The sequence below is a fragment of the Corapipo altera genome, unplaced genomic scaffold, assembly GCF_003945725.1.
Source record: "Corapipo altera isolate COAL_440 unplaced genomic scaffold, ASM394572v1 343, whole genome shotgun sequence".
Classification (NCBI taxonomy): Eukaryota; Metazoa; Chordata; class Aves; order Passeriformes; family Pipridae; genus Corapipo; species Corapipo altera.
Window position 1 is genome coordinate 2,363,581 of NW_020884913.1, and position 27,865 is coordinate 2,391,445.

General features: G+C 40.9%; 1 protein-coding gene across 2 annotated transcripts in view; it reads left to right on the forward strand.

The window, feature by feature from the left end:
• PITPNC1 (phosphatidylinositol transfer protein cytoplasmic 1) overlaps positions 1–27,865 on the forward strand; it is a 77,956-nt gene that overhangs the window by 20,227 nt on the left and 29,864 nt on the right. For both annotated transcript variants that reach the window (XM_027654685.1, XM_027654686.1), the window contains exons 2-4: positions 16,278–16,426; positions 20,246–20,334; positions 20,791–20,798. In XM_027654685.1, the coding sequence (XP_027510486.1) occupies positions 16,278–16,426; positions 20,246–20,334; positions 20,791–20,798 (246 nt within the window). The remainder of the gene's footprint in view (positions 1–16,277; positions 16,427–20,245; positions 20,335–20,790; positions 20,799–27,865) is intronic.

The following is a 27,865-nucleotide window of genomic DNA, read 5'->3' on the forward strand; positions in this document are numbered from 1 at the left end:
GCCACGGGCTCTTATCACCAGTGCTGGAACCTTGGGATGCTCTGCACAGGCTGCTGCACTGGAGATAATGGAGGGGAATGGATAAAATGAGCATTGGAAATGTACACAATGACATATGAGAGAAGGGAATAAACCACAGAGAAAAATGTGTGATAAAGTACATGAAAATCATATATCCTAAATATAGCGAGAGGCTTGAGAGCGTGCAGGAAGAACACAGTATTTTGATAATTCCTCTGAAAAGCCCTATAAAGCTTCTGTTGAGAATATGGAGCTGTATTTGCAAAGACTTAAATTTAAAGGTTTATATTTAGCCAGGGGATTTTCATGCACAAGATGAGTATTTATGCAAAGACTACATGTCTGTTGAATTTCAAGTCCCTTTCCTAGTTCGCTGTAGGCATAAGAGCCTTCCAAAGGAAAAAAAATCTGACATTTATTTCCAATACAATGAATCATTTTTATTTAATAATTGCTATTATTCTTAGCAGCAACTGAAACATTCCTGAGCCATTTTGATTGTGGCTTTCTGAGCCCAAAGTAGACACAGTAAAACATCCGTGGAACTAAAATTCAGCAGAGTTGTTACCAAGAAGAGAACAGTCTCTAATGGAATTTGTTAGCAAGCTTAATGTCAGGTGATCTCTTACTTTCTCAGCTCATACTTTAGATACAAATCTCTTCAATGTAAGTGGTTCATTTTCGTTTTACTGTTACTAATGGCATAAATTTTAAATACAATTCTGTTAGGAGAAAAATACCTCTACATATTTACACAATATAGTGCTTATGTCAATGTTAAAATAAATAGCTGATGGTAACATAGACTTGTGTTTTACTTACCTGGCAATGACCTGTTGCAGTATCAGCATCATTGGGAGTAATATAAACAGCTGGTAAATACACAACACATGCACTAAAGTGCTTCTTTGGAATTATCCTCAGAGCAAGACTGGATTAAGTGAAATTTCCAGCTGCTTATGATATTTTAGGCCAGATTCAGCAGGACAGTGGCTGTCCTCAAGTCAAATACAGATCAGCAGGAGATGAGAAGGGTTATTTGGCTTCAGTTTTAAGCTCCTTTATCTTTTGTTCCAAAAAAGTAGTGATAAACCAAAAATCAAAGTCTGCAAAAATGAAGAAGGAGCTAAAGAGTACAGGGACACTCCTGAGGGCAATACTGCAGCTGGGTTACATATATATGTATGTATATATATACATATACACCTGGGTTACCTGCACATGTTGGCCTGGGTGTTGGCAACAGTCTGTCCATGGGAGCACAGAGCAGTTCAGCCAAACAAATTAGCCCTTGCTGAGTCTGCACTGCAGGACATTTCTGTTTTATTCTGTATTATTTTCATCTTGTTTCACAGATTAATTATCTCCTAGCCCTTAAAACTCATCTTCTTTCAGCATCCTCGGCATGTAACCTTCTAAACCATCTCTCAGCTGTCATTTCAAGAAAATTTAAAGTAGTTCCACCTCTTTGAGCTTCTCTAGCTATTCATACAAATCTTTAAGCTGGTGGTGTTCTCTGAGAAGCTAAGATGAATTTCTTCTATGTTTTATTTGTATTTCTGAAAAGGTAAAATGTTACATTTTTGTCCATGGATTTCTGTTGTTGCAGGGGCAATTGCAATTTTAGGAATTTCCATGGAGTTGTTGTGACGTGAAGAAAATGGTTTTGAGGCCAATATCCTGTGGTAACCTGAGGATTCATTTAATGTCACTTCTTCCCTCTGATGTCATTGGAAGAAGAAATGTCAGATGGCCCTAATGAAATGTTTGGTATGAGGAGGAGAGGAGAGGCAGATGTGTCTCTGCAAGTTTCCCTTTGGGATTGCATTTCTAGGCTTGAAAAAGTGCATCTTGTGCTCTGTCATTGCCCAAAAGCTCTTCACAGTGACACCACAGTGACATCTAGTTAATCACATGGCAAAGGGATTATAATGCAAAAACCCTTTTGCATCATACTGACTTCACAAGCACCTCAGCTGCAAAGATAAAAGCATCCATTTTGTAAAGGTGGAGAGTTTTGTGATATGAATCTCCCCAATGGAAGGGGAAAGAAAAGGAACTAAAAATGGAATGGCAAAGAATAGTGTAGTGTTTCAGCCCTGCAGGATTGCCTTTAATAGTAAGTGGAAAACCAATGCTAGTTTTATCTTCCTGATGTAATGAAATTACTGAATTATCCTTTCATGTCCACAGGTCAAAAAAAAAAAAAAAATTGGGAAACTTGATGCCTCATAGGCATTTATTCATATGAATGAATCCTGGATGAAAGACAGTTCATTCTGGCTGTCTTTGTGACAGGGAAGGCAGTTGTTGAATAGTTGGGGCTGTCAGGGCTCTGTGGCAGAGCAGAGCACTAGAATGCCTATATTAATAGCAAGCCTCAAATTCAAACCTCCTGGCTATGGAAGAGCATGTTGTGTCTGTGGCATGTCAGGGCTGGGAGGAGAAGCACAAGGTCTTTTTTAAGCAAAGAGACTTCCCAAATGAAGACAGAATAAAGCAGGTTTGGTTCTTTCATTTGTGTGAGTTCTGGCACCGAAAATGGGGTGACCTGAGGGAGTCACCTGCAATCTGTGTGTTCTGTTCCAGTCCTGCCCTCGAGGCTGCTCAAGAACTTCCCTAAATTTTGTTTAGGAGGCCCCCAGATCCAGATAGTTGTGTAGTCATCCTTGTTCTCTCTCCCATATTTTGCCCATAAAAAAAGAAATAGAGGAAGGTGCAGGACTGCCATGAGAGCTGGATCTGATGGATTTGTACCCACGGGGGGGAACTGATGTGTGTTTGCTACATGTGGAATTTTCTGGTGTTCCTTAAGGCAGCAGTGCTGGGTAATATGGGAGAACCCAGCAAAGGCAGCCAGGGTTGAAACTCTAACTTCATTTTCTCCCTTCCACACTTTGTAATTCAGGTACTATAATGCAAATCTTTTCTTTGTCCTCAGTAACTCAGGAAGAACTGGGCAATGGGAATCCTCTGAGTTGTGAAAGAAGAGCTCTGACCCGTCACTAAATCCAGTTGAGTCAAACACACTGTTTGCCCTTTTGAAAGGCCTGTTTGGCTGTGGGATCTGAGCTTTTGTGTTCTCTGTTGATGGTCATTATGTGTTTGTGTGTTAGAAATTATTGGAAGAATGAGAAAATAAAGCAATAATCAGTCATGCTTCCCAGACTCTGTAGTTTTAATGACAGTAAGTGCCATGGGAAAATGACATGAAAACACTTGTCATCCAGAGCCCTGAATGCAGCCCTGCAGCTTTCCTTTCCCCAAAAGAGCTTTGTTTACAACGCTCACTCCTCTTCTGTGTTTAGGCCTCACTTTAAACATCTTAAATATTTTTCAGTAGTGTTTACTGATTTTGCAATTTAAATTTAGAAAACCAAGTTGGAATCTAAAGTTCGGTTTGATTTTTCATTTCCCCCACCCCTCTTTTTGGCATTAAATATTATTTTTGAGACCACTGCATTATCTGTTCTATTTTATTGTAACACTGGGGTGCTTCCTCTTTTCTAAAGTACCTTCATTTATGTGTGTTAGTCATTTATTTGATGTGAGTAGTTGGAGATCCAGATTATATCAGGTGGCTGTTAATTCAGAGTCGTGACAAAAGAATGGGCACACAACAGGTTTAGTATGGTTGAGTATAGAGCATATAAAGTGCATAGTAGAATACACTCAGTACATAAACCCATAACTGCTTGTGTGTGTGGATGAATCCCACTGGAAATGCCAGATTTCTTCCCACCTATTGCCCTCCTCGTCAGCATTTGTGCTCACAGCAAGTCGACCATTTGGCTCCAGCAGCAGTAACTCTGGGAGCTTCCCACAGAGCCAAACTGGAAGCTCTGGCTCCCAGGGACAGTTGTGACCACTGGAGACAGCAAATTGCTCATTAGCATCCTTTCAGTCAAAGAGGACAGTTTGATGCATTCATTTATTTGGTTTTAACTAATTGTCTGCAGCCTGGATGAAAGGAAAGATTCAGGAAGTGCTGTTCAGCCCCGCTGTCTGTCGTGGCAGGGACTGGCTTTGCTAATCCAAGTTTGGGAAGCAGGAATATCAGCTCCTGATGCCCAAGGAAGATGCCTGAGGAATATCCCTACTCTGCTGTGACCCTGTGTAGCTCTAAGTTGCATGTCTGAGGTGCTGGAGAGCAGTTCAGCCATGGCAGGGAGGAATTCAGAGTGCCTCGATGGTTCTCTGCTTCTCAGGAAAATCCTGCAGTCCATACAGAGCACCAGGCAAAACAAGCACCAAAAAAAACCCACAAAAGAGAATTAGAGAATTTAGGTTTCAAAGTTGGATGATTAACCATTAAGATTCCTTATATGTATTCATTCTGTGCAGTGAATGTGAGAGAGGGAAGAATGGGATATTAAAAGGTTAAGGAGGGGCTGGGAAGTGACAGTGTGGATCCTGCAGCAATAGTTTGCCAGGAGCTTCCAGTAAACCTATACCTGGCAAAAATATCCCTAGTTGAGCTCCAGATCCCAGGCCCTGCTTAACATACCATATTTTAGAGTTTTCTCTGGTTTGGGAACACCTAGTAAATAGTGTGACACCCCCTCCCTCCCCTCCCACCCCAAAACTTTTCAAATTAGGGAGAGAGATTTAAAACAGATCTGAGAAACAGAGAACTGAATCTGTTAGTGAGGAAATTCTTCCACAGGCATTTGCTCAGCCCTTGAGCTGTAGAATAAAGCCCTGAGTATTCCCATTAAAGCGTAGCATTATCTGGTTAACAAAGCTGAGAGTTCATCAAGTTTATAGATTAAAAAGTTTTGTCATAAAAATGTTTCGTAGTCACATGCCTGAAGAAGTAGTAGAAATTATCTAAACCATTATAGAAGCAATGTTTAAACTTAAAAGTTATGCAGATATGTATGTTTGCAGATATCTTATAAATATTTGACTGAAGCACATACACTTAAAAGTCTGCTAGACTAAAATTTGATTACCCACCAACCTGTTGGGCCATAGACCTTTTTAGTGAGTTTCATTCATGTTGTAACATTTTCTTCCATCTTTTTCCTTAATTACACCTTTTTGTGTTTCCCAAGGAATAATTTACATGTGAAAGAATTCTATAAACTTGTCTGAATTCTTTAGTTTTATGAAAAGTAATAAGTTTATCAAGACGACGAACTAGAGGAAGGTCAAGCCGCGTTGCCACGCAACAAGTTTATGTTCTTGCTGTCTGCACTTTCTGCATGCTATAAAAAAATCAAAGATGTAGGAGATAAAGAGCTTTCTTTGGGTTGCCATTGCTGCAGCAACCACTTCCTCCCTGAGTTTGAAGCACTGACTTCAGTGCTTGTCGTTTGGGCAGCACAAGGCCCTGGGGTGGCAGGAAGGGAAGCGAAGATCTCTTTTTAACTGTATTTTTAGACTATGGCAAGGAGGGGTTTATTGTTCAGCTCTGTGCCTGTGGTTTTTGTGTGGGGTTTTTTTCAATTAGTGAGGTCTGCAGTAGAATGTTTTCGTGTTAATTCTCTTGGCTTTTTCCAAACCCAGCCTTTTGCAGGGTGTGTGCATTTAAGGTCTTCGAGCTACATGTTTTCCATTTCAAACATGTGTCTTAGACAGCAGATTCCAGCCTCGGAGAAATGGTGCTCTCACATCTGTCTCAGAGCACTGTGCTGGTCTGAGGGGCTGGAGGAGGAAAAGCAGGTTCTCTGTAAAGAATTCTTATCTATTTATACATTTGGTTGTTATGGTTTTCAGCTCTATTCCCTGGTGCTACTGTACACCCTGAACTCTTATCCCCAAAGGATCCCTTCCAAGTGACGCAGCTGCTCCAGCTAATGAGGAAGTGGTTAACTTGGGATGGGGAGTGCAGGGAAGCTGTTTGCTCACTTACAGACAAAGCTCTCCAGAGTCAACAGGAGAGTCTTTCCATGGAGCTCAACAGGATCTGTTCCAGCTCAAGTGGCCTTTCGGAAACTTCTCTGTACCTGGAAGTTTGAACATCAAACAAAATTATTTGTGGCAGAAAGAAAGATGTTCCCACTGGCAAGTATTGAGGAATTGATTTCTCTGTTACTTGTGTACAAGCTGCTGTAAAAGAGTGCACAGTCCAGCCCAGAACCAGGAGCTGCTCATTCTCCTGGTGGTCATCACTGCTGTTGCTGGTATCCAGAGGGATAGGGCAGGAATATCTGTCCCAGAAGAGTTTTTTAGTTCTCTGGTGTATGGTCAAAGCTCCATTTGTACCATTGGATGCTCTGACTTGTTGCATATCTGCACTGAGAAATTGCCAGCTATGACTTACAGCCCCTGGGTAACTGTTGTTATCCCTGTGGAATATAAAGATATTTATTTGCTGTATAAGCTCAAGAAATGAAATCCCATTCCACCCAAACATTATCACTTTCTCTAATCTTCCTAAGTAGGATGAATCAGTGTAATTTTTCTGTATTGGTTAAAATCTGCACATTTGTGGCAGTTTTCTGTACCTCCCTCTGTACTGTTTCCAGGTTCTGCCCCAGAGGAGATGCTGGTTGTGTTTGTATCGTGTTCTACACTCCCCTTACGGGACACTAAGAACAGCTGGAATGCCTAATTGCTGGAACACCATCTCTCCAAAACATCTGGAGACCATATAGCTTCACATTTCTGGATTATGATAAAATTGAATTAAGCCCATAGAGTTCCTTGGCAGGAATTCTTTGCCTTCATCCTCCTCTCATTCTACATGTGGTATTGTAGGAATGTCTGCTCTGGAAGCTTTGTAGCCTGTCAGTCAGTCAGGAATGTGGTCCTTCCTGGAAATTTTGCTTATACTTACGTAAGAGCTTCTGTTCTGTGTCGTGCTGGAAAGCAGCAATTCCACCCATCTGTATATTGTCACAGAACTTGCACCCTCAAGGTGGAAAGTTTGAAATGAAAGGTTGTGTAGCCTGGAATTGCTCTGGACAGAGACATGAGGTGGCAGCACATTCTGTCCCCAGCACCCTCACCCTCCCTGAGTGCACCCACAGGTGTCACCCTGCACTGCCTTCTGCAGCAAACTTGGGGGGGTTCCTGCCCAGGAGTTTATTTGGCTGCAGTTTGGGTTTTCCATAAGTAGCAGGAAAAGAGGTTTCTCCCCTAACTACGCTCAGGACATTTATTAGAGACTCGTGTGTGTAACGAAGGCAAAGGTGAGCAGCAGTGACTCATTGCAACGTGGGGGGATTCTGTCACAGATTTACAGAGTAGGTATTAAATTGCAAAGGTTTGTTCTAATGAAGTAAAATGGAAAAAATTATATCTTTTCATATTAGTTTTGATATTTCAGTGTATCTTAAAAATCAGGGAGTGGCGAGGAAAGTTATGTCTTCATTTCCTTCTTATGCAACTCAAGTCTTGCTCTCGTGCTTCCTTTCATCAGATGACTTTAGGTAACCTTAAAATCTTCATCACCCTGAGCTCTGGGTTAGATGGAGTGACCTCAACTATTTACAGACATTAGATTGTATATAACATTGTTTTTATCTACAGGATGCAGGTATAAAACATGTGCATTTGAAAGATTAAATCGAAGTCAGTTTTATTTTAGAAGATCAGCAAGTAGGATGAAGTATTTGTAATAATCAAGTGAAACATTCTGGACTGTGGGCGTATTTTTGTTTCATTGTAAGTAGCAAACAAAATTGCACTTTCTTCTGAATAAGGCAGATTGAATTTGTCTTGTTCTGCTTGTAGGTACTAAGTACTAAATTCTGATGCTGTTTTATTCATTTTAGATTGTGTATCCTAAGGAAGTTCTCCTTTTTTCATATTTATAAGCAGAGTTATATTGCTTGAAATGCATTGTGAGGAACTTGCTTGCTAAAAAATCTAATTGCAGGAATCCTTTGTAGTCTCTTTGGTGCTTCTAAACTCAAAGTTTACAGGCAAATATTTCTTTCTGAAAGCACTGAATTCTCCGTAGTTGAAAGTTGATGGAGCTGGTGTGAGAGAGATCCTTGCAAGTCATAAAAATGAGTAATTACTGAAGAAGAGTAATTAGAGAAAAGAAGCCTGAGGGGAAAGAAGTTCTACTTAAACATTAAGCAAACACCATTAGCCATGCAAAAAAAGAGAAAATAATTTCTAAAAGCATGAACAGATGCACACGTGTTTGGTCCATTTAGAGTTAAAGATAAACCCAGCTCCCCAGTCTGTTGAATTTTGAGAGGCACAGGGGCTGTCTGCAACTTAGAATACTCCCAGCTTAAACTGAGCTGAATTCAAATAAATACATTTTTAAAAACCTTGCACTAACAGGAGTGAACCTTCACGTTCAAACCCAGCTTTGCAGCCCAACCCTTTGCTGCTTTACCTGACTGGCCAACAGAACTGTGTTTAATCCACAAAGCACACGAGGTGGTTTCTTGTCTTTCCCCCCCCCCCCCCAGATCCTGTTTATTTTAATAAAAAAATAGATAAGAGCTTTTGCTGCCAGCTTTAATAGAGCAAACTCCTCCATCCCCATCCCCAGTCCATGGAGAATGTTCCTTTTCACTGGGAGTGAAACAAATTCCTGTGTGTGTCACCCCCTGTGAGCTGCTGGAAAAAGATCAGTGACAGGGATCGAGAAGGAAGCTACGCTTGTCCACTCTGACTGTTCTTGGAATGTCTGAAATGGAAATAGCATTTTCCTGGAATACCAGGAGAAGAGTTTATGCTACTAAAAACCCTTTAGTAACCTCTACAGAAATGATGTTGTCGTTTTACTTCATTTTACTGCATTCTAAGTTAAAATTGTAAGATATTTACTGAACAGCTCCTTGAACTTCAGCCTTTAAATTAACTACAATCTCATGAATGAATTGTGGCTAACAAATAAAATGTGCTTTTGTAGTGACTTGGAAAAAGTGTTAATTATCAAAGCAGTTGTGCACTGTAAGGCAGAGTGAACTGGGCATGAAAAGCAATAAGGTGTAATTAAGACATGGCATGTTTGCAGTAATCAGAGACAGGTCCTGATAAACAGGGCTGAGGAGAAGTGAAGAGTGTCCCAGTATGGAGGACAAACTGGTTATCAATGGTCCAGAGACACAGTAAGTTCCTTTTAGCTGTTCTCCATGTGGGCAGAGGACATTGGAGACACTGGAAAATGGATCTGCATCCTTTGCTGGAAATACATGTGTAAATCTACATAATAGAACATTATTGGTATTTATGTCCAAAGAACATAGTGTAAATGGTGGAAAAAATGTAACCAGCTGACTCACTGTAAAATATTGTTAATGAAAACTCGTTCTTAAAAATCTATGAGCTTGTACACTGCAGATAAACAGCTGGCTTTTCTCAATAGCACAGCTGGTGTAGAAGCATAAAACAGCTACAGTTTGAACAGGACATGAGCTATATTTGGCAAACCATTTGCATGCAAGCAGAACATTTGCAACTTAATTTTCATTTATTTTGATTTTGATTTTCGTTGTCCACCTGTTAACCACAGATCTGGACCTGCTGCCATTGATTTCAATCTCACTTGTTTGGTTGTAAGCCACGATGTACCAGGATACTGGAAATTTAGGGTAGGCCATGTTTTTTTAGCTGGAAGTACCAGAGGATGGTGACTTTCTGAACATCCAGTGTATTGTTGCCGAACTGTCATTCACGGGAATTTAGACAGATAAAGTATCTAAAGGATGTAATTTCTTCCCTGAAAACGCAAAGCAGCATGAAAGCAGTAAGAATGGCACTTCACAGCGTGCAAAAGTCAACTGTTCCTGCTGCAACTGTTTGTTTGTGAGGCTACAAAAGCTTGTTCCCATGAATTTGGGCAGCAGCAAAGAATACTGCTGATGCAAGTCAGCAGATGTGTGGTGCTTTGTGACTCACAGATGCATGCAGGAATTAGCTGAAAGAAAAATTTCAAGCTCAACTCTAAACTCTGACTGGTCAGATTCTTTATGTATTACTGAGGGAGGTGACATTTATACCTCTAAATGACTTTCTAGGGCCTCGAATCCCAACAGTGCATCCTATGGACCCAGATGTTTGGGGTTATTCCTTCTGGTTTTTTCGGAGAGTTGATTGATCTTTCGTGTAGATAAAAACAGATTTGCTTTTGAAGGCGGTAGTTTAGAAAGCTGCCTCTGCTTCTGGAGCTGCTTTCTCCTGTTTGTGCCTCAGGGACACGTGAAACACCAGTGCAGAGAAACTTCTTTGCACCGAGGATATTTCTGCCTGACAAAGGGAATGCAGTGCAGAGGTGCCTGGTTTGCTCTCAACAGCTTAGCTTGGAAACAAGAAGTCAAATGGTGCATTAGTGTAGACTCCACGCTGCTATTTGGCCAGGCTAAAGGAGATTTACTGTCAGTTTAGGGGTAGTCTGGGATCTCTGCACAGATCTCTGCCTTCTCTGTTTATTATTCATGCTTTCCTTGCAGAATTTCCCAAGCAGTCAAACCCAGCAGTACTCTTTTCACAGGACCCTAACCCACAGTGTAGTTATTTCACCAGGAAAATCACTATTTTAGAAATACAAACCACTACTTCACACTGGTAAGTTCTGCTACATAACAGAGACTTCCAAGTTTGAGTTTGTTTTCTTCCTGCATGTAAAAAACAAGGATTATTTCAGTGGCAAGATGTTTTCTAACTCTGCAGTGGTTCTCAGTTTGACAAGTTTCCCTCCATAGCAATGTCCTGCAGTAAAACCTCGAGGGTGGTGTTTGTCAAGACATCCTCACCTCCACTGCTTGCAGAGTAGAAGCTCTGTGCAGCACCTGAAAGGAAACCAAACCAAAACCCAAATGCAAAAAGCAGCCAAGGAGGAGCCAACACAAACCCCTCAAACACCAGCACATTGCACATTCCTCCCTTCTTGTTAAAACCCAGGTAGGAATGTTAATAACAGGGGGAAACAAATCACCTTGTCAGAACCTGGGGCTTGTGTCAGGACAAGATTTTCTGAAATGATTGTTAATAGCTGTGAATCATCATCTGCAGGAGTTTGGGGATCACAGGGCACAGCCTGGGTGCTCCATCAGCCAGGGCTGGAATTGCCCACATGTGAGGGCTCTGCTCCAGCCTCCAAATGAGCATGAGGATGCATCAGGCTTCACCCACCTCAGAAGGCAGATTAAAATGATGTCTAATAGTGTTAACATGAAGGATTTATGGTTGGTGAGTGAGATAAGAGAAACCACTTCTGTTTCAGTAATTACCGTTTAGAATTAAAAAGAAATTACAGGTGTGTCTTGTGGTAACAGCACTGAGCTGGAAATCACTAGATTGAGGCTAAATTCCCTGTCCTATCACAGACATCTCTTTTCAGGTTGAGATATTAATTTCTGTTCCAATTAATCAAGTATAAAGTAAGGATAATGCTTTCTTTGCCTATCTTCAGCATCTCGACTGCAAGCTTTTCATATTTATAGCAGGCTTAGGTCTTCATCCAGACCTGAAAACAATGCCTTGAACATGAAAACAAACACAAAAGGAAACCTCAGTGTATCCTCCTAAACAAAAATATTTACTCAAGCAAGTACATTTCCAAACAAGTTATTCCAGAGGTAAAATATCTCTGGAAAACTGCTGGGAAGAGGTTGCTCAGAGTGACAAGGCTGTGCATGTTTGGACAGGGAACTTCCCTGGGATCACCGTGCTTGTCTCGTGGTGGTCCTTTGAGGAATAATCAGAAATTGTTTTAAATCATTCTAAACACAGACAAGCGATGAATGATATTCCTATTAATATTTTTAATATAAAAAAAATCTGAAGTTCTGGAACATGTTCACGAGGAGCACACAAAGAGCCTTCAAAGACCGTGACTTGAAAATAGATCAGAAATGTGTCAGTCAGTTTTAAGATTGTTTTCTGTGAATGAGACAGCATTCTATAAGTCAGAATTCCATAATCAAATTGCTACTGTTTTGCCATAACCAATGCCCTTGGGTTCAGCGTAGCTGGGCAGACAGAACTAAAGGTGAAGCTGATTCATGGTGTTTGCTTGCTGTAAATAAATCTTTACTAAATTGAGGTCAATGACAAAACAACTCTTGCTATCAGTGGAGGCAGGACTGTGCCCTTTTGAGCTGCCCTCGTGCACAAGTTCAGATCTGTTGCAGTTCAGTGGGTGCTGGTTTTCTTCCTTTTTTTCCTGTTTTACCATTGCAGTTTTCTGGGAATGGGAGTAGAAGCCACTGGCATGTTTTAGCATGAATCACTGCATGAGAAATACTTTCCATTGTGGAAATGCAGCTGAACAATCCTTACCTTGAATAGGTAGAAAAGACACTCAGTGTCTTCTGGCCTCCAGCTTTTGTCTGCAGGGGAGGGATCTCACTGCTGGCTTAGAACAAAAAATTGCAGAAATTGAAAAGGCAGCACCATCCCCAATGGTTTAGTTTAGTTATAGAAAAGTAAATGCAGATGAAAGGGTTCAACCATTCTTTTGAATGTGAGAATTGACTCGTAAGACGAAGCCAGTGATAAATCTGTTACATTTTCTGTGAGCATTCAGATAAGAGCTTCAAGGAGTGGTATGAAAATTTCAGATAAGGGATAGTTTGGGGCATAATTTCTCCTTTGAGAGAGTTTCTTTTCTACATTCCACACGAAGTTGGAAAGTTTGCACTCTGAGACTTGTATTAGATCAAACCCTGAGCAACAGTCAGTCAGGCTGAAAAAAATTCAGACATGTTTGTGCGAAGATTTCTTATGCAGCTTCTGCTAAAGACAGTGGGAGCTCGACAAGTGAGAGATGGGGAGGGTGGACCCCTTTTTTCATTTTTTCTTTTTTCTTTTTTTTCCCCCCTCCTATCTGGAGGATGAAAAAGCTTCTGGTTTCACTTACAATTTTAAAACAAAATCAGATTGACCACCATCATGCTGTTGCTAACATGAGCCTTGTTTCTTGTCTGACTAAATTCCCAACAGCAAACACCATCTGCCTGTTGAAGGAGAAGAGGAGTCACCACCCAGACAATGTCTCACTCGTTAGGGTTGGAAAACATCAAGTCTGCTACAAAAACTACATAGCAATACCCTTAGAAACCCTCCAACTCCATGTGCTGTGCACTTGTTTTTTGAAGTTCTTCCTCTGAGATTGAATAAATTTTCCTCTGTTAAACAGAAGAATTTTCGAACAAAGACCTTCTGTCCAGATCCAAATTCAGGTCAGGTGCCACCATGTGAACTTTTACTGAATTCCTTGGAACAGTAGATGGTCTTGGCAAATTATCTTGCAGCTAAGAACATGTAAATTCAGACTGTGATAGAGCAACATAAATAATAGTGGTACATCAGTTTACCCATGCAGGAATAATGAGTATCATTTGCTGCTGTAAAATGGTCCTTAAGTGCTGTTTCTCCACAATATCAGTAGAAACTTTGAAAAAGCTGTGACTTTTTATTCAGGCATTTGAATTCCAGCGAGTTCTAAAAGACACATCTTTGCTTTGGATTTTATTCATGTAAATAGAAACAGTCACTTTAAAACATGTTATTTTATCTGAAATAATAGTTTTGTACTCTCTGGTTTGGTGAAGTACTATTATTTTGGAAGTTAACATTTTCCATCCTGCTCCAGAACGATTTTGAAATATTACGAAGCAGATAAAAACAAATGAATAGCACACAAAAGAGCTAAGTTAGCTACTTTAAAGTATGTTTTGTAGAATTCCATCTGGGAAAGATCATGGAATGGTTTAGTTGGAAAGGACTTTAATGCTCACCTCGTTCCAACCCCCTGCCAGGGACAGGGATGCCACTCGCCGGATCAGGTTGCTCAGGCCCCATCCAACCTGGCTTTGGGGGGGGGTATTTCTCCTTGCCTGGTGTCAGATCCATAGGTCTGGAAAGCCATGGCCTGTGGAGAGGCAGGAGCAGTGGGATTCCTGCAGGAGAGCTGTCCAGCACCACTCCTGGTGCCTTCTGTTCCCTTCAGCATCTTCCAAGTGAGAGGCGCCTGCTGAGCTGCCTTGGATCCCTTCTGGGAGATCTGGGGTGTCATTGGAATGTGGGGGATTTTGAGCCTCATGGGAGAAGGAGAACCTTCCTTTAAGCACTGACTGGGCAGCACCTGTAAAGCAGCTGCTCCTTGACAGCCCTGCTCCTGATCTACAGAGTGCAGAGTTTGCTCAGATTGATTTGCAGGCTTTGGGGGTTGATGTTTTGCAAGCATTTTATGGGAGTGTAGGTCCTTGAAAGAACAACAACCTCTGTGGGTATCTCTGATTCATGATGCTGGAGCAAATGAAGGCTTTAGTACAAGCCCACTGTTAGCTGTCAGTGTGAATGTACCTTCATCTTGATGTTTCTGAGCCAGAATTTCCAGCAGAAACTGAGGTGTTTGTGTTTGACCATTCAAGCCGGGAGCAGAATTACAAAGGACTGCATGGAAATAGGAAATTGATATGTGCAATTATGAAACACTTTCCAGAGGTGTCCATGGCAACTAAAAGTCATGACTTTATGGGGTAACAAAAATCCCAAGAGAGATCTCAATCGAAATATTGACTTTATGGCAAACTGTAATTTATCTGCCCTCTGCTCACCTGGCCTTTTCATATGGCACAGGATATAAATTACTGACCTCTTCCTTTCCATTAGAAGATAAGAACCTTATCACCTTTCCTCTCTAATGCCATCCTTGTCACTCCCCAGGCACTCATCTTTGTTCTCAGGGGGTCTAATTGATACATATCTAATTAAAGGCAAAGCAGTTTTTCTCAACTTGCATTCGGCTTTGAAGTGTGGTGCTTTGATTTCAGACCTGAAGAACAGCTTCATGTGCCTGAAAGTTATTCTTTTTCCAACTGTACTTGTTGATCAGATCAAATCCACAACCTCTGTGTACAAACTCTGCCTTGCCTGTGCACCAGTGCATTCATTTATTGTTAGTGAAAAAGAGAAGACAATTTGTCATGGATCTTGTTAAAGGGTACATGTGAGGTCTGCAGCTCTTCAGAGCTTTGGAGGTTAGGGCAAAATGTTCAAATATGATGAGATAGGGGGGAAAAAAACAATTCAGTAGAGACAAAGGTAGATAACGGGATTAGCAAGTAAAACAATGTTAGGATTTAATGATCCTGCAAGATGCAAGTTCTAAATTTCTTACCTTCTTGTGGCCTGCCTGCTGCAGAGGAATAAACTGGAGCTATTCCTCCATCATCCTATTCCTTGTCATTGTGATTATTAAGACTGTCCTGTTGCCAGTTGCTAATAAAGTCTGTGATGGTTTGTTTGTGGGGGTTTTTTTCCCAGGCTAATTGCTCTTTTGATTTGGGCTTTTTCAAGTATGTGATAGGATTGCTGTTTATAAGATGCAATAACCACAAGAATCTCATGGAGTTTTCGGAGGTCAGACTCTCACTGTGCTTTTGTTTGCTTATGCTGAGCTGGTCCTTGGCAGCCTGTGTGGCAGCTCAGCCAGTCCCCAAATTAACAGGTTGTTCTTTGTATTGGAAGGGATGGATGTGATTGAAGTTATTGGCATGTATATGCCCAAACAAATTGTTCTGGGGGAGAGAGAGGGATCCATGTGGAGGAAACTGGACAGGTCCAAAGACAGTTTGTTATAAGAACCCTGGTACCTTCAAGAATGTGTAAAGGACTAGAGAATAAAATTTCAGACCAGAAAATGAATGGGAAAATACAGTTTTATTCCAAAATCTTTGTTAACAAAGGTTCAAGGATGTACTTTTTGTTATATTTCTCTGAAGGCAAAAGCCCTGGTGTGCATGCAAGACATAGTGAGAAAAAATCAATTGCTGGTGCAACAACTTCTTTTTCTGTGATAGCAAAGTTGGGCCAATCCTCCTGGGGTTTGGCTTCCTGAGTAACTCAAGAGCCTATAGAAAAAGAATCACTGAAGTGCTTAAATTCATTTTAATAATATTGCCATATCACTCATCTCAAACTTCTTTTTTCAAAGGGCTTAGAGTCTTGTGGTTTGTTTGGTTTTTTTTTTTTTAAGAGCTAGTGCTCCTGTTTCTGTGGACCAGCAATAGTTACCCAGAATCTTTTTGCAGGACCTGAGAATCCTGTCCCACAGAACTTTTAGAGTTCAGCTACTGGTTAAAATCCCTTGTCAGCACGTGGAAGCACTAGATTAATTGTTCATTTATTCTTCATTTATGTACTTACAGCCTAATTCTTTACATGTGCAGGCACACAGATTTTGTTATTTTTTCCACAAGTGGTGCCCTGGACTTAATAAGACAACGGGAGGCCCCCCAAAAATAGCATGTTTCGCCTTTAAACTACCTTTTATTCGCACATAGCATTGCATCATTACATCAAACTAATCTTTTTGTCTTGGTTTTGCTCTGCAGTACAGGATTGGCCAGCTGTACATGATCAGCAAGCACAGCCATGAGCAGAGTGACCGAGGGGAGGGGGTGGAAGTGGTGCAGAACGAGCCCTTTGAAGACCCCAACCATGGCAATGGGCAGCTGACAGAGAAACGTGTCTATCTCAACAGGCAAGTGCAATAAAACTGTTTTCTCCCAGCATGGGCTGTAATAAAAATTTGCAAGGAATGCGCCTTGCAGGCAAAGAGAGAGCCTCTCTGTTTCAGTGGAACATGTTCCCAGGAATACCTGCTGCTTCCTGAGAGCCAGAGGAAGATGGGATAGTTCAGTGGCTTGAAATAGAGGGATTATTGCTATTTCTTCTAGAGAATCTCTTCCAAGAGAAGGAATTATAACTTGAAGTTAAGGATGTCCTGAAAATCAGAACTTTTGGTTTCTTTTACACTGAACTGTTTGTCATTTCGGTTTCTAAAATTGTTGGGGAGGGGGGAACCAAAACTAAAAACCAAAACCGACAAACACCCCACCCCCTAAGAAAACCAAAACCAAACCATTAAAATATTTTTTTTAGTTTTTCTCACCTCATAATGGTGTCCCAAAGCCAACATTAATGGTGATGGAGTTTGCCTCGGCGAAGTTAATTTGCATTATAAATGATCCTTAGGCTCCTACAATGACAACCTTCTGGACTATCAGGCTTAAAGACCTGGTGGACAATTTGCTTTTGTTCCCCCGAAGTTCCATCATTTCTTAGACTTGTCTCTTCCCGTGGTGAAATGATGCTGCTGAGGAATCGATTCCTCCACACTCCCAGGCCAGAGATGTTTATATATAGATTTGTGTCCTGTGAAATATATTGCTCAATCTGTTCCCGTTCGCACTACTGCTGATCTAATTGAATATCCCTGCTTTTCTGAAGTTCTTCTTTTCCCCTGGGCCTGTTTCATTTTATTAAACTTATGCTCTGCAGCATTTTTGGAGTGGGCATAGAAACACTCCAGTTATTGTTTTTACATTGCAGGTGACTCCTGCACTGCAAACCTCTGACATCTCTGACCTTAACTCAGGCCAAATTCAATCACCAGTGATGTTGCACACACACACACATAACATAGGAGTCCAATAATATATATCTTGCCAACATTTAATATTATTGTAATTGTAACTGGTCTCTCACAGGCTAGATACAGGACTTGATAAAAATCAATAAATGTGTTCCCACTGTAGAGCTCCCAGAATTTGTGTGGGTTTTTTAAATGTTTCTGGATATTTCTTTCCAACATGTTAAAAAGCAATAAGGCTTTAAGCACTGAAGAGAATTTCAGAATTGCCACTTGAGGGTGATTCAGAACAACCACAGGGACCTAGAAAACATGTACCAACCATACTTGGGAAGTGGTTCCTGGTAGTGCAGGCAGTGGGACAAAGGATCTTTCAGCCAAAGATGGGTACAAAGACTGACAAAGAAGATCTGAGTGCCCACTCAAATCTTTTCAGAACATCCACAACCTCCAGCTGTGGTGGATGCTTGAAATCAGGCTGATCAAGTTCAATAATAACTGTGAATCCTCCATCTCTAGATTTGCCATTTTAAGCTGGGTTTGGTGTCACAGTGCCACCAGATATTGCAGTGCTATTTGTGGGAGGGATCAGCAGGTTTTCAGGCCACTGTGGATTGTGCCTGGAGGCCAAAATATCCCTGGAAAGCTTCACTCCAGGAGATGTGCTTCAATACAAGATGTGCTGCAAACTTCTCTGCCTGCCTTCCTTGAGGAACAGGACTCCTCACACCAGCTTTTCTCTGCCTCAGCTTTTCTCCTTCCAGGGCCCACTGCCCAGATAAACTGGGGAGCTTTGCTTCACTCTGTTTTCTTCTGGACTGATCTCTCTTGAAGAAATTTGAGCTTCTGTATTTCAGTGATGGTTTCCTGCAGATACTTGTGCATTATTCGTGTTGTCTTCTCTTACCTGCCAATCCTTCAATTCTTGCAGAGGGTCTTCTTGCTCACCAGTGGTTTCAGCTGCATTGCCTTTAAGAAACACATTTTCCCTGTGTGCTGAGAGACTGAACTTCACCTGGGGGAATAATAATAAGAATAAAAATAAGAAAAATAAAAGAGATAACATGATCCACAGATACCTGTGCTGCCGAAATAGAAATATTATCTTTTCATTCTCTGAGTGGACCCTTGGAACAATTCATGTGTGCCTGTGACTGGGAGTTACTGGCAATTAGTATAATATGTGTTTTGCTCATAAAATTATTTTTTTCAAGATGTGCTCTACCAGTGAGGATAGGTAGACAGGCAAATATGCTAAAAACAATAACCAAAAAAACTGCAAAATGAGCAGATGTATGTTTTCGAGTGTCACTGTAACCTTAGTTATATTTAGAATTGTTTACTGCCTCTTTTCTCCTGCTGGAACAATGTTTTCAGAAGCTGAAAGTCTCTGCATCCTCTGGTATTTATAATTTAGGCATCAGAGTAAAGTTTAGCAGGGGTAAGGGAGGCAGTCATAAAAACACTGACAGAGGCTGACAAAATAAACAGATCTGATACAGGGAAGTCTATTAGGCAGGATGTAAAATGCTGCTTAAAAGTCTGTACACAAGAAAGGTTTATGTAAAGAAAAGAATCGAGTTTTGAGCAATGTCATCAAAGAGCAAAAGTCAATGCACTTGGCTTTGGATCTGCAGATAATGTATTAACTCTGCATTTTGCCTCTGGACAGATAAAATATTTATGTGTAGCTAGACCGTAGTTAAATAAACCCTAATGATCCGAACTGTATTTTCTTCAGAAATTTGCTAACGTGGAAAGTTAATTTACTTTCTGCACACAGTTATCTAAACAGAACTGTTTCAAACATTTCCACTTGGAAAATGGAGGTTTGAAAGCCTCTGGTTCAGCTCAGTAAAGATTCAGTCTTGGTCCAGGTGACCTTCTCGACGCTTGGCCAAACCAACGGTTTGAATCGAGTCCCTCAAGAACAGGGATATTTGTGGTCCCCAAGGTGCCTTGGAGTGACCAGTCCTGGCAGCCTCAGTGCTTATAGCTGAAGTCATTAAGAAAGGCTTGAAAGAGGAATTACAGTGAACTTGCCTTTTTAAAATGTTTCTTTGTTCATCAGTTTTTGTGACCAGAGTGCCGGAAATAAGAGACCCGAGAGCCGTGGTAAAAGAATGCTCCCCCTCTGCCATAGTATTATTTAATTAACCTTTAATGATGCTGTATCCATTCATTTCTGGTCCTGCTGCTGTTGTACCATGCTGGTGAGTTCTGTTGACAGACTGAGCTCTGAGCTGTGACATCAGTTCCATTAATTCCCTTCCCTTTTGTTATTTACTTTTCCCATCAGCAGAGAGGGGCAAACGCTGCCTACCAACCTCACGAGGTGTTTTGAGTGATTTGTTAATTTTAATAGAAAACCTTCCCACCTGGGAGTTGGTGTTGGTAGTGTGGGAACAGCTGCGTGCCAGGTGAGCTGAACATGAGGGTTGGAGTGCTGGCAGAGAATATGGAGGGAGAAAAAACAGCCTCTACGGAGAAGAAATCATGGATTTGGGATGGAAGTGGACTGAAATCCGTGTTTCCTCACGAGCTCTTGTCAGAGGGTGCCTCCCTGTGGTTAAGGGTGTGGTGCCCTGGTTACACCTGGGGTGGACCAACCTGTTGAGTCCAGCCATGGCCAAAGGGCTGGGGCCAGGAATTCCCAAAATCTGCCAGGAATTCCCCAAATCTGCAGCCTGGGTTCAATCTGCTCAGGGATCATTGCGCTGGCACCGACCTGCTCCCTCGGGGAGGGGAGCCAGCCTTGCTTTCACCTGTGCTGTGAGGAAAGCTGAGGCATGAAAAATGAAAATACTCCTGTGAAGTCCAGGCATTGCTGTGGCCCCTAAAACACCTGCCAGGAAACGAGCACCTTCTTTTCTACGAGGCTCAGAAGTCATAAAGTGTTCTAATTTTATGTTTTCTTCTTCCTTTCAGCAAACTGCCTAGCTGGGCTAGAGCAGTCGTTCCCAAAATATTTTATGTTACAGAGAAGGCCTGGAATTATTATCCTTACACAATCACAGGTAAGGATTAAAGCAGAAATGATGAGTGGGTTGTGATTTTGGGATAGCTGAGTTTATCTTCAGAAGCTCCAAGTTACATACTGAGAAATAGATGCCAAGTTTCTGTAATAACTCCCGTTGAACTGCATATATTTTTCCACCTTATATTTACTGATATCAGAAAATAAAGATTATTTATTATATGTCTTTAAGGATAGTTAAAAACTGGAGAGTTGTATCTGTGCAGTTTCATCCTTGCAAAAAAAACATCAGGTGCTTGAGTTCTGTGTGACTTGTGTCCTAAATTTATTGTCCCATAGACTTTAGTCAAATCAGCAGACTATCTGACACAATAATCTCTATTATTAATGTATGTTTACTGTAAGGATCTTGCATCATTGTTTTATTTCACATTTCTTCTTTTTTTTCTTTTCCCTCATCGTTCTTTTTTTTTACAAATGGACAATTGGAAATCAGAATACACAGTAAGTTTTTCTTCCTCTTTCTATTCTAAAAATAGAAAAAATATGTAAAATATAGTAGTAGAATCCAAACTGATTCCTTTCTAATATAACTAATTCATAATGGATTCAATAGTGTAACTTTATTTCAGTTATTTGTTTAAGAAATTTAAGGGGAAATTTGGAGTGTTTCTATGGAGATCCTATAAATTATTTACCTTATTTTTTTATCACTTCGAAATAATTTGATATATTTGTAGTTACTGACTGTAATAAAGAGAAGCTTCTGTAAAACAGGGCAAGGCTTTTAAGGTTCCTGTTATTACGTGGAGACATGAGAACAGATTTTATTTTATTTATTGTTTTATTAACTTATAAAATGCTCGTCTCTGGTATAGTATCTGGGAAACTGTACAATCTGTAGACAAAATTAAACATAATCTGGGCACAGTGCCCAGAAAAATCAGCTATTCCCCCTAGCAGAACTAAGGCAAAATATAGCACATAAATTATGAGAAAAATTGTTTTAAATGTGCTGGCCTCAATAATGTACAGTAAGTTTTCAGAAGCCTTTGGAAGATGAGGAGGAGATGGTGAGGAAATTCCAGGTGAAGGGACCTTCTGGAAACTCCTGCTTTGATTTAGTCTGAACTTCTGACTGGTGGATAAAACATAATCCACTTGTTTTTCTTAACTCTGCAGCGCTCGAAATGTTTGTGCAGATTTTTTAAAAACTCATAAAGCATAAAGAGAGGAAAGAGATTTCAGGGTGATAAATGTGGAAGAGGGAACATAAAGGGATTTAAAGGCTCAGATCTGAAAGGTGGAGACCAAGAGCTGAAACTGTAATGACCAGGTTTGAAAACCCGAAGCACCAAACTGTGCTTTTCAATATGTGCTGTAGATATTTCTTTCTTTTTCTGCTTTATTTCATGTTTAAAGTTCATTTGATTGTCAGAGGAAACACAAATGCCCCAAAAGGGACAGTAGTAATGAGGGACAAATTGTCAGCTCTTTTTGCCCGAAGATGTTTTCAGTTCACATTAATTAAGGGTTTACCTTTGAGAGCACATTTAGTTTTAGGCTGGGAAGGTGACATTTGCTGTGTTGCACTGATATCTCTCCATTGGATATTTGAAAGTAAATCTGAATTTTTTTATGTGAATCTTTTTTTTTTTTCTTTAACTGAAAGAGACGAGTGGGAACGATGAAAAGGGATGGTAGCAGGCAGAAATATATGTGTCTGAATTTGAAATGCAGCACATTCTCAAAACCAAACAGCAATGCTGTGCTCAGAGAACCTGAACCAGGAGGTGATCTCTGTGTAATCCCATGAAACCACAGCTGGGACACATTTCAGTGCAGGTTGGTGGAAGGTGAACAGCTACAGAGATGTTCAGGAGCATCAGCAGAAATGATTGCAGGGCTGGAGAGACTTGTAAAAAGTAAAACTAAATTGGTCTCCAAGTATAGAAGGTAGGCAGAGCAGTCACAAGTGACAGTATAACTGCCTGGGGGAGCTGGGGACTAATTACTCACCATGGTGCAAGGAAACAGAACTAGAAATACTGGGATGAGATGAGGGAAACTACTGCAGACAAAAATCTAAACTATGTTTTAATGCAGCTGATAGACTGTGAATTTATCTTCACGGAAAACAGAGACAGTGCCTTTGCCTCAAACTGTTGAATCTAGAACAAAAATGTTAAATGTACCACTGGGGATAATTCCTATCCCTGTCTGGAATATTTCTCTAAATTTTGATCTTCTGCAGTCATTAGAGAATTCTGAAGGAAAGAATAAGCCCACAGGCATTGCCCAAAATATGTAAGATAGCTTGGAAACCCTTTTCTTAGAGACAGCAAATTCCCTCCAGAGGGTCTGTGGGCCGTGGTAAGAGTTAAATTGAGCCTCATTTCATGGAAAACTGATTCTAAAGGCAGGCCAATAATTGGATAAATAAAGCATAATCTTATCAAGTACATACTGCTCTGTGGTGTGTTCACACCTTATTAACCTTCAAGTTCCACTCTAAACAGAGGGAAGGACCTTAAAGGCTTAGGATGTTATTTCAGTGTCTGTCAGTGATTTGGAAGAGGATGAACCAGAGACTGAATCTTGCTGATGGTCTGAAGGTTTTTTCAGTTGTAAAATACAAAGGTTGGTGAGAAATATTCAAGCCCATATTCTATCAACCTGGTTCTCCTGTGAAATATCATGGAATTCATAAATATGACCTTCTTAGGGGCCTGAAATTAGGACACCTAAGAAAAAAACGCTCACCGGGCATTGAAAATAATTTTCAGAACATTGCTCTCTGCAATGGCTGTATAAAAAGCCAAGAGTGATTGGATGCATGAAAACAGGAATGGAAATTATACTGTCATGATGGTAGTCCTTAATAATCTGGGGCCAGTTATGGATAAATTTGACAGCAAACAGCATGTCTGCTCCCAAGTCCTGACAGCCATATTAAAAGTATGGAAAGCAGATGACACACTTGAGATAATGAGCTGAGCAGAACTATTGCACAAGCAATGCCTTTGTGGTGTGTAAGATGTGAAATTGTGGCCTGTCAGGGGAGCATCTGCAGATGTACCTCGTTAAAGCTGCCACACAAAAGACTTCCTACCAGGAAGATGACACATGGCTACTGTCCCAAGAAATGCTGTCTCAGAGCTGGAGATAATCCTTGAAAGCTTCCTGCTGACATTGAGAGGGAGGAGGAAGTCGAAAAAAATACTTTGGGAGCTGAAGCCAAAGGAAGTCAGGCAGATTTGGGGGTGCTATTTCGGGAGTAAGATGTCCCTGTAAAGTTCAGTTTAGGTGGCTGTGTGAGAAAGTCTCTTCAGGTTATTGAGGAGCTGCTTTGGTTTTGGTCTTGTCATTAGAAACCTGACAAGATACCTTGCCAAAATACAGGATTCATTTTTATCTAAGAGTTCATTTAATATTGTGATTAGGTTGATTTTAAGATCATAAAATTGGGATACTGTATCTGAGGCACAGCAGAAAGGGAGCCCCATGGATTCCATTCCATAAGGGATTCCAGCACTTGGGTATCAGCAAGTGCCTCCTGCCCAGCTACACCTGCATTCCCAGGGGAAAGCTGCTGGCTTGGGAAAGAATTCCTTTGCTGGGGCCTTTGTCCCTTGGAGGATGGAGGAAAGATGCCTTGCAGCTCTCAACAACCCCTTATGTGCCAGCTTATCACAGCCTTGGCAAATACGTCTCTTGAGTGGAAAATATTTATGCTATTCTTGGTGGGCAAGAACGAGGGAACTTGCAGGAGGCTTTGTTATATTTCTTTCTGGATTAGAAATAATTAACTAGAAAGCAAACCTGTGTCTCTTGCAAACCAAACGAAAAGGAATTGTGTAGAACTAAGTTTCTTTGCCTGCACTGGGATATTGTTGGAAAACAAACAGCACAGAGCAAATATCCATTTGAGCTGCTCAAGTGACAGTGGAGATTCTGGACAAAAAAAAAAAAAGAGAGGAGCCCTCAAGTAAACAAATAATCAGATCACAAATGTTTGGTGACTAAACCGTGGTACAAAAACTTCATATGATTGAAGTGCAGTGAGAATGAGCCAAACAAAGTTTAGCTCTCAAGCTGGAGCACAAAGAGCTTTGGAAAAGTACAAACAGAATTGAAACAAACTCTTTTGAGTTTGAAGGAGCAGTTCAAGTGTTTACCGGGGAGCATTTCAAATAGATTTGCTGCCTGACCTGAACAGCTTCAGTGTTGTCAGCAATATTTCACTTCTGGGGCTGAAATTAAAAAAAAAACAGCTGGACAAATTTTTTTGTGTATAATTTATGGCCAGTTGTTGGTTTCATAATTATGTAAAGCAAAATAAACACTGAAATGACATGGTTTACTCCCTGTGAAGAGGAGGATTCCTTCAAGATGCCAATGTCTCAAATTAACTTAGGAATGAGATATAAATTCAGAATGTTTATGAAAAACAGTTATGGAACAGAAAGCAGGAGACAACAATTCCTTTGATGATTTATCACAATGACATTAATTCTTCCACAGCAAATGACTGAGGAAAATAAAATTATGTCATCTGGTATGTGTCAAGGCCCCAGAGTGAGAGTTGCTAAATGGTCCATTACTGACCTGCTGGTTTCTGATTACTTTTGAGAATAGGCATGTTTTGTGCTTCACTTTGCTGCTGGTTCATCTGTGAAGTAAATTATCTGGAAGGAAGGTTTTTGTAACTGTTATTTTTATAAGGAGATGACTTGAGAAGGAAAATAGTTGTTTCAGATAAACACGGCTGTAGAGTTTTTTCCTGTGTTCACTTGGTCTGATTACCAGCCCTTGAAATTTGGATGTAACCCATCACTCTTCAGTGCATAAACTTTTCTCCAGTTTGAGTAGATAAAGAGCCTGCATGAAAAGTGTAACAGACTCTTATTGAAGGATTAGAGCCTAATGCAAAGTTACTACCAGAATTCCTTCCCTCTCACCCCCAACTCAGAAGACAGGCTGGTGCCATTGCTCTAAAAAACCACAGATTTGTGTCCCTTAGGGGTTCCAGCAAACAGGAAGGACCTCTGTAGTATTTATAAAACCCAAATAACATATTTTTAGAAAGCTGCAAACCTGTGTTCTCATCTAATAGCTTAATCCCATTGAAACAAGTAAATCAAAACTGCTTAGAGAATTCCCTTTTTTCAGCACTGGCTTATTGTGAAGCAATCCAAACCCCTCTGATTGATGGGACTGTCATTTCCACTTGTGCACACAGCTCCTCCCTGCTGTTCCTCCTCAATAAGCAGGTTACTGCTCCCATGCATCAAAGAGAGAGATCCTAAGGGAAGGCAAAGCCAGAGAGAAGAGTTTCACAGTGGTTGGAGGCAACTTGTTAGTCACTGTTTCATCTCCAAGTTATTGTATGTAATACAAACAGTGGGTTTCTTTCTCAGCTTGTTTATGAGTTTTGCTCCCTGGTTTATTTTCAAGCCCTGCTTTTATATTGTTCTCTACCCTTTACGCTCAACAGCACTTTTGTTTTGCTGTTTGCCACCTTCCTGTGCTTATCTTGCTGTCCAAATTCTCCTCCCTCTCGTGGAGTCACATCTCCCCGATCCTGCCATCCCCTGCCCAGCCCTTTCCATCTATTCTCTTCCACCCTTGTCATCCTGATGGCTGCTGGTCTGTGCCCTGGGTGACCTGGATCCCACAGCAGCCCTGGGGGTCACAGGCAGTGCTGTCTGGAGCAGTCTGAGGCTACTCAATAACATGGTGGCCATTTTCCAAGGAACTTTGGATATTCCACCTTCCACTACCCCCTGGTGTCACAACCCCTCTGTCTGTTACAGAGAAGTAGGGACTCCATTTGCCTTTCCCAGTTTTTTGATCTTCAGTAAAGACATGGTGTTGTCACCTACTGAGTACCAAAATAGTGCCCAAAATTTTTTAATTTGAAGGGTATGGTATCTGGAAATGACCCTGTTAAAAAAGGTTTAATTTGGCTTGGCCAGTCTCACCTCACTGTAGCAGTCACTGTGTTCTTTACCTGGAGGTTCCATGGAGATTGCTCTGTAAAGGATCAAGTTCCACCTGTGTTCCACCTGTGCCAATATAATGTATATGTGACCATATAGAAAAAATCATCAGTGTTAAGAAGTGCTGAGAAGTGTCTGAGAAGACATTTTTATGAAATGTCTGCCTGGCCAGGCTTTTATGTTAAGATTTAGGGGGATGTGCTTCTGCTGCTTAAATAAAAAGTGGGATTAATTCTTACTGTACAAAAATAACTGCCAAGGATTGTGGATTAATATTCACAAGGAGCAGGAGAAGTGAAGTGCAAGGGTGAGGTCTCTAGCAGGTCTTTGAACACTCTGCAGACAGAAACCATGTGGAAAAGGAAATGTGGAAAATGTCAGCTGCAATGGCATTGATGAACTGGCATCACTCACACAAAGCAGGTTCCAGAGGGTAAAGAAACCTCTCTCAGACGAACATATTTACTGAGAACTCCAGTAATTTCTGCAGCCACCTCGGGTGTAATTACCATGCAAAGGTTAATCTGACAGCCCTGTCCATAAAACCATTGTCACACACCCTGTGTTTGACTGTCTCTTTAAGACTTTGGCAGTGTTTTGGCACACTTGGGTTCTACCCTGTTCTTGTAAGTGTTGCTTATTGCCATGGCAACGCTAATCAATCACCGTGCTAAAAATAGGCCTTTCGTTTTTCAAGAGGTTGTATGTGGGGAATTGCAAATGCAAGTGCAGGCTGTGCTTTCCGTGTGCTGCATTCATTCCCTTCATTTTCATGAGGAAATGCCCCTGTGTCCTGCATTCATTCCCTTAATTTTCATGAGGAAATGCCCCTGTATCCTGCATTCATTCCCTTCATTTTCATGTGGAAATGCCCCTTCTCGTGTGTGGTAATTACTGTTGCAGGCCGTTAATTGCACTGAGTGCTCTCACGAGCCTTAAACCTCTCTCAGCTCATCCAAAACTGAGGTGCCAAATATAGAAAGTTTAAGAAAACAAACAAATAAACCCCTGAGAATATTCCCCTTGTTTGTTTTTGAGTGTCACAGGTATACTGGGGTATTACAATTTTTTAAGGGGTTTATAAGACATCTAAAAAGTCTGGAGGTGACAATATAGAAGACACTTGCTTTGAGAGCTTTACACCTTAGCATTGAAGACACTGAAGATTTTGTACTATTTTGTAGTACTTAAGTCTAATTTCAAGGTAAAGATTGAATTTGCCACTATTTTATTCCAAAGAGGAACCTTGCAAGCTGTGGATACAGTGAGATGGAGAGCTGAAAACAGTACCTTGTGCATTCCTGAGTGTGCTGGGGATTGATGACCTCCAGGTCTGTGCTGGAAGAACATGGGCCCCAGGAGAGACAGAGCAGGAAGGGAGTAGTGCTTGGAAGAAAAAAAAAATCTGCTCAAAGGTTTATTACCTATTATTCACTCCCCAGTTTGATTCTGACTGTTGCATAACAATTTTAATCCCCAGTTAAGTAAATACGAGGCCACTTTAGGAGGGGGGAAAAACTCAACAACTTTTTGCACGATGAATAATAGTCTTTTGAATGATGCATAAAC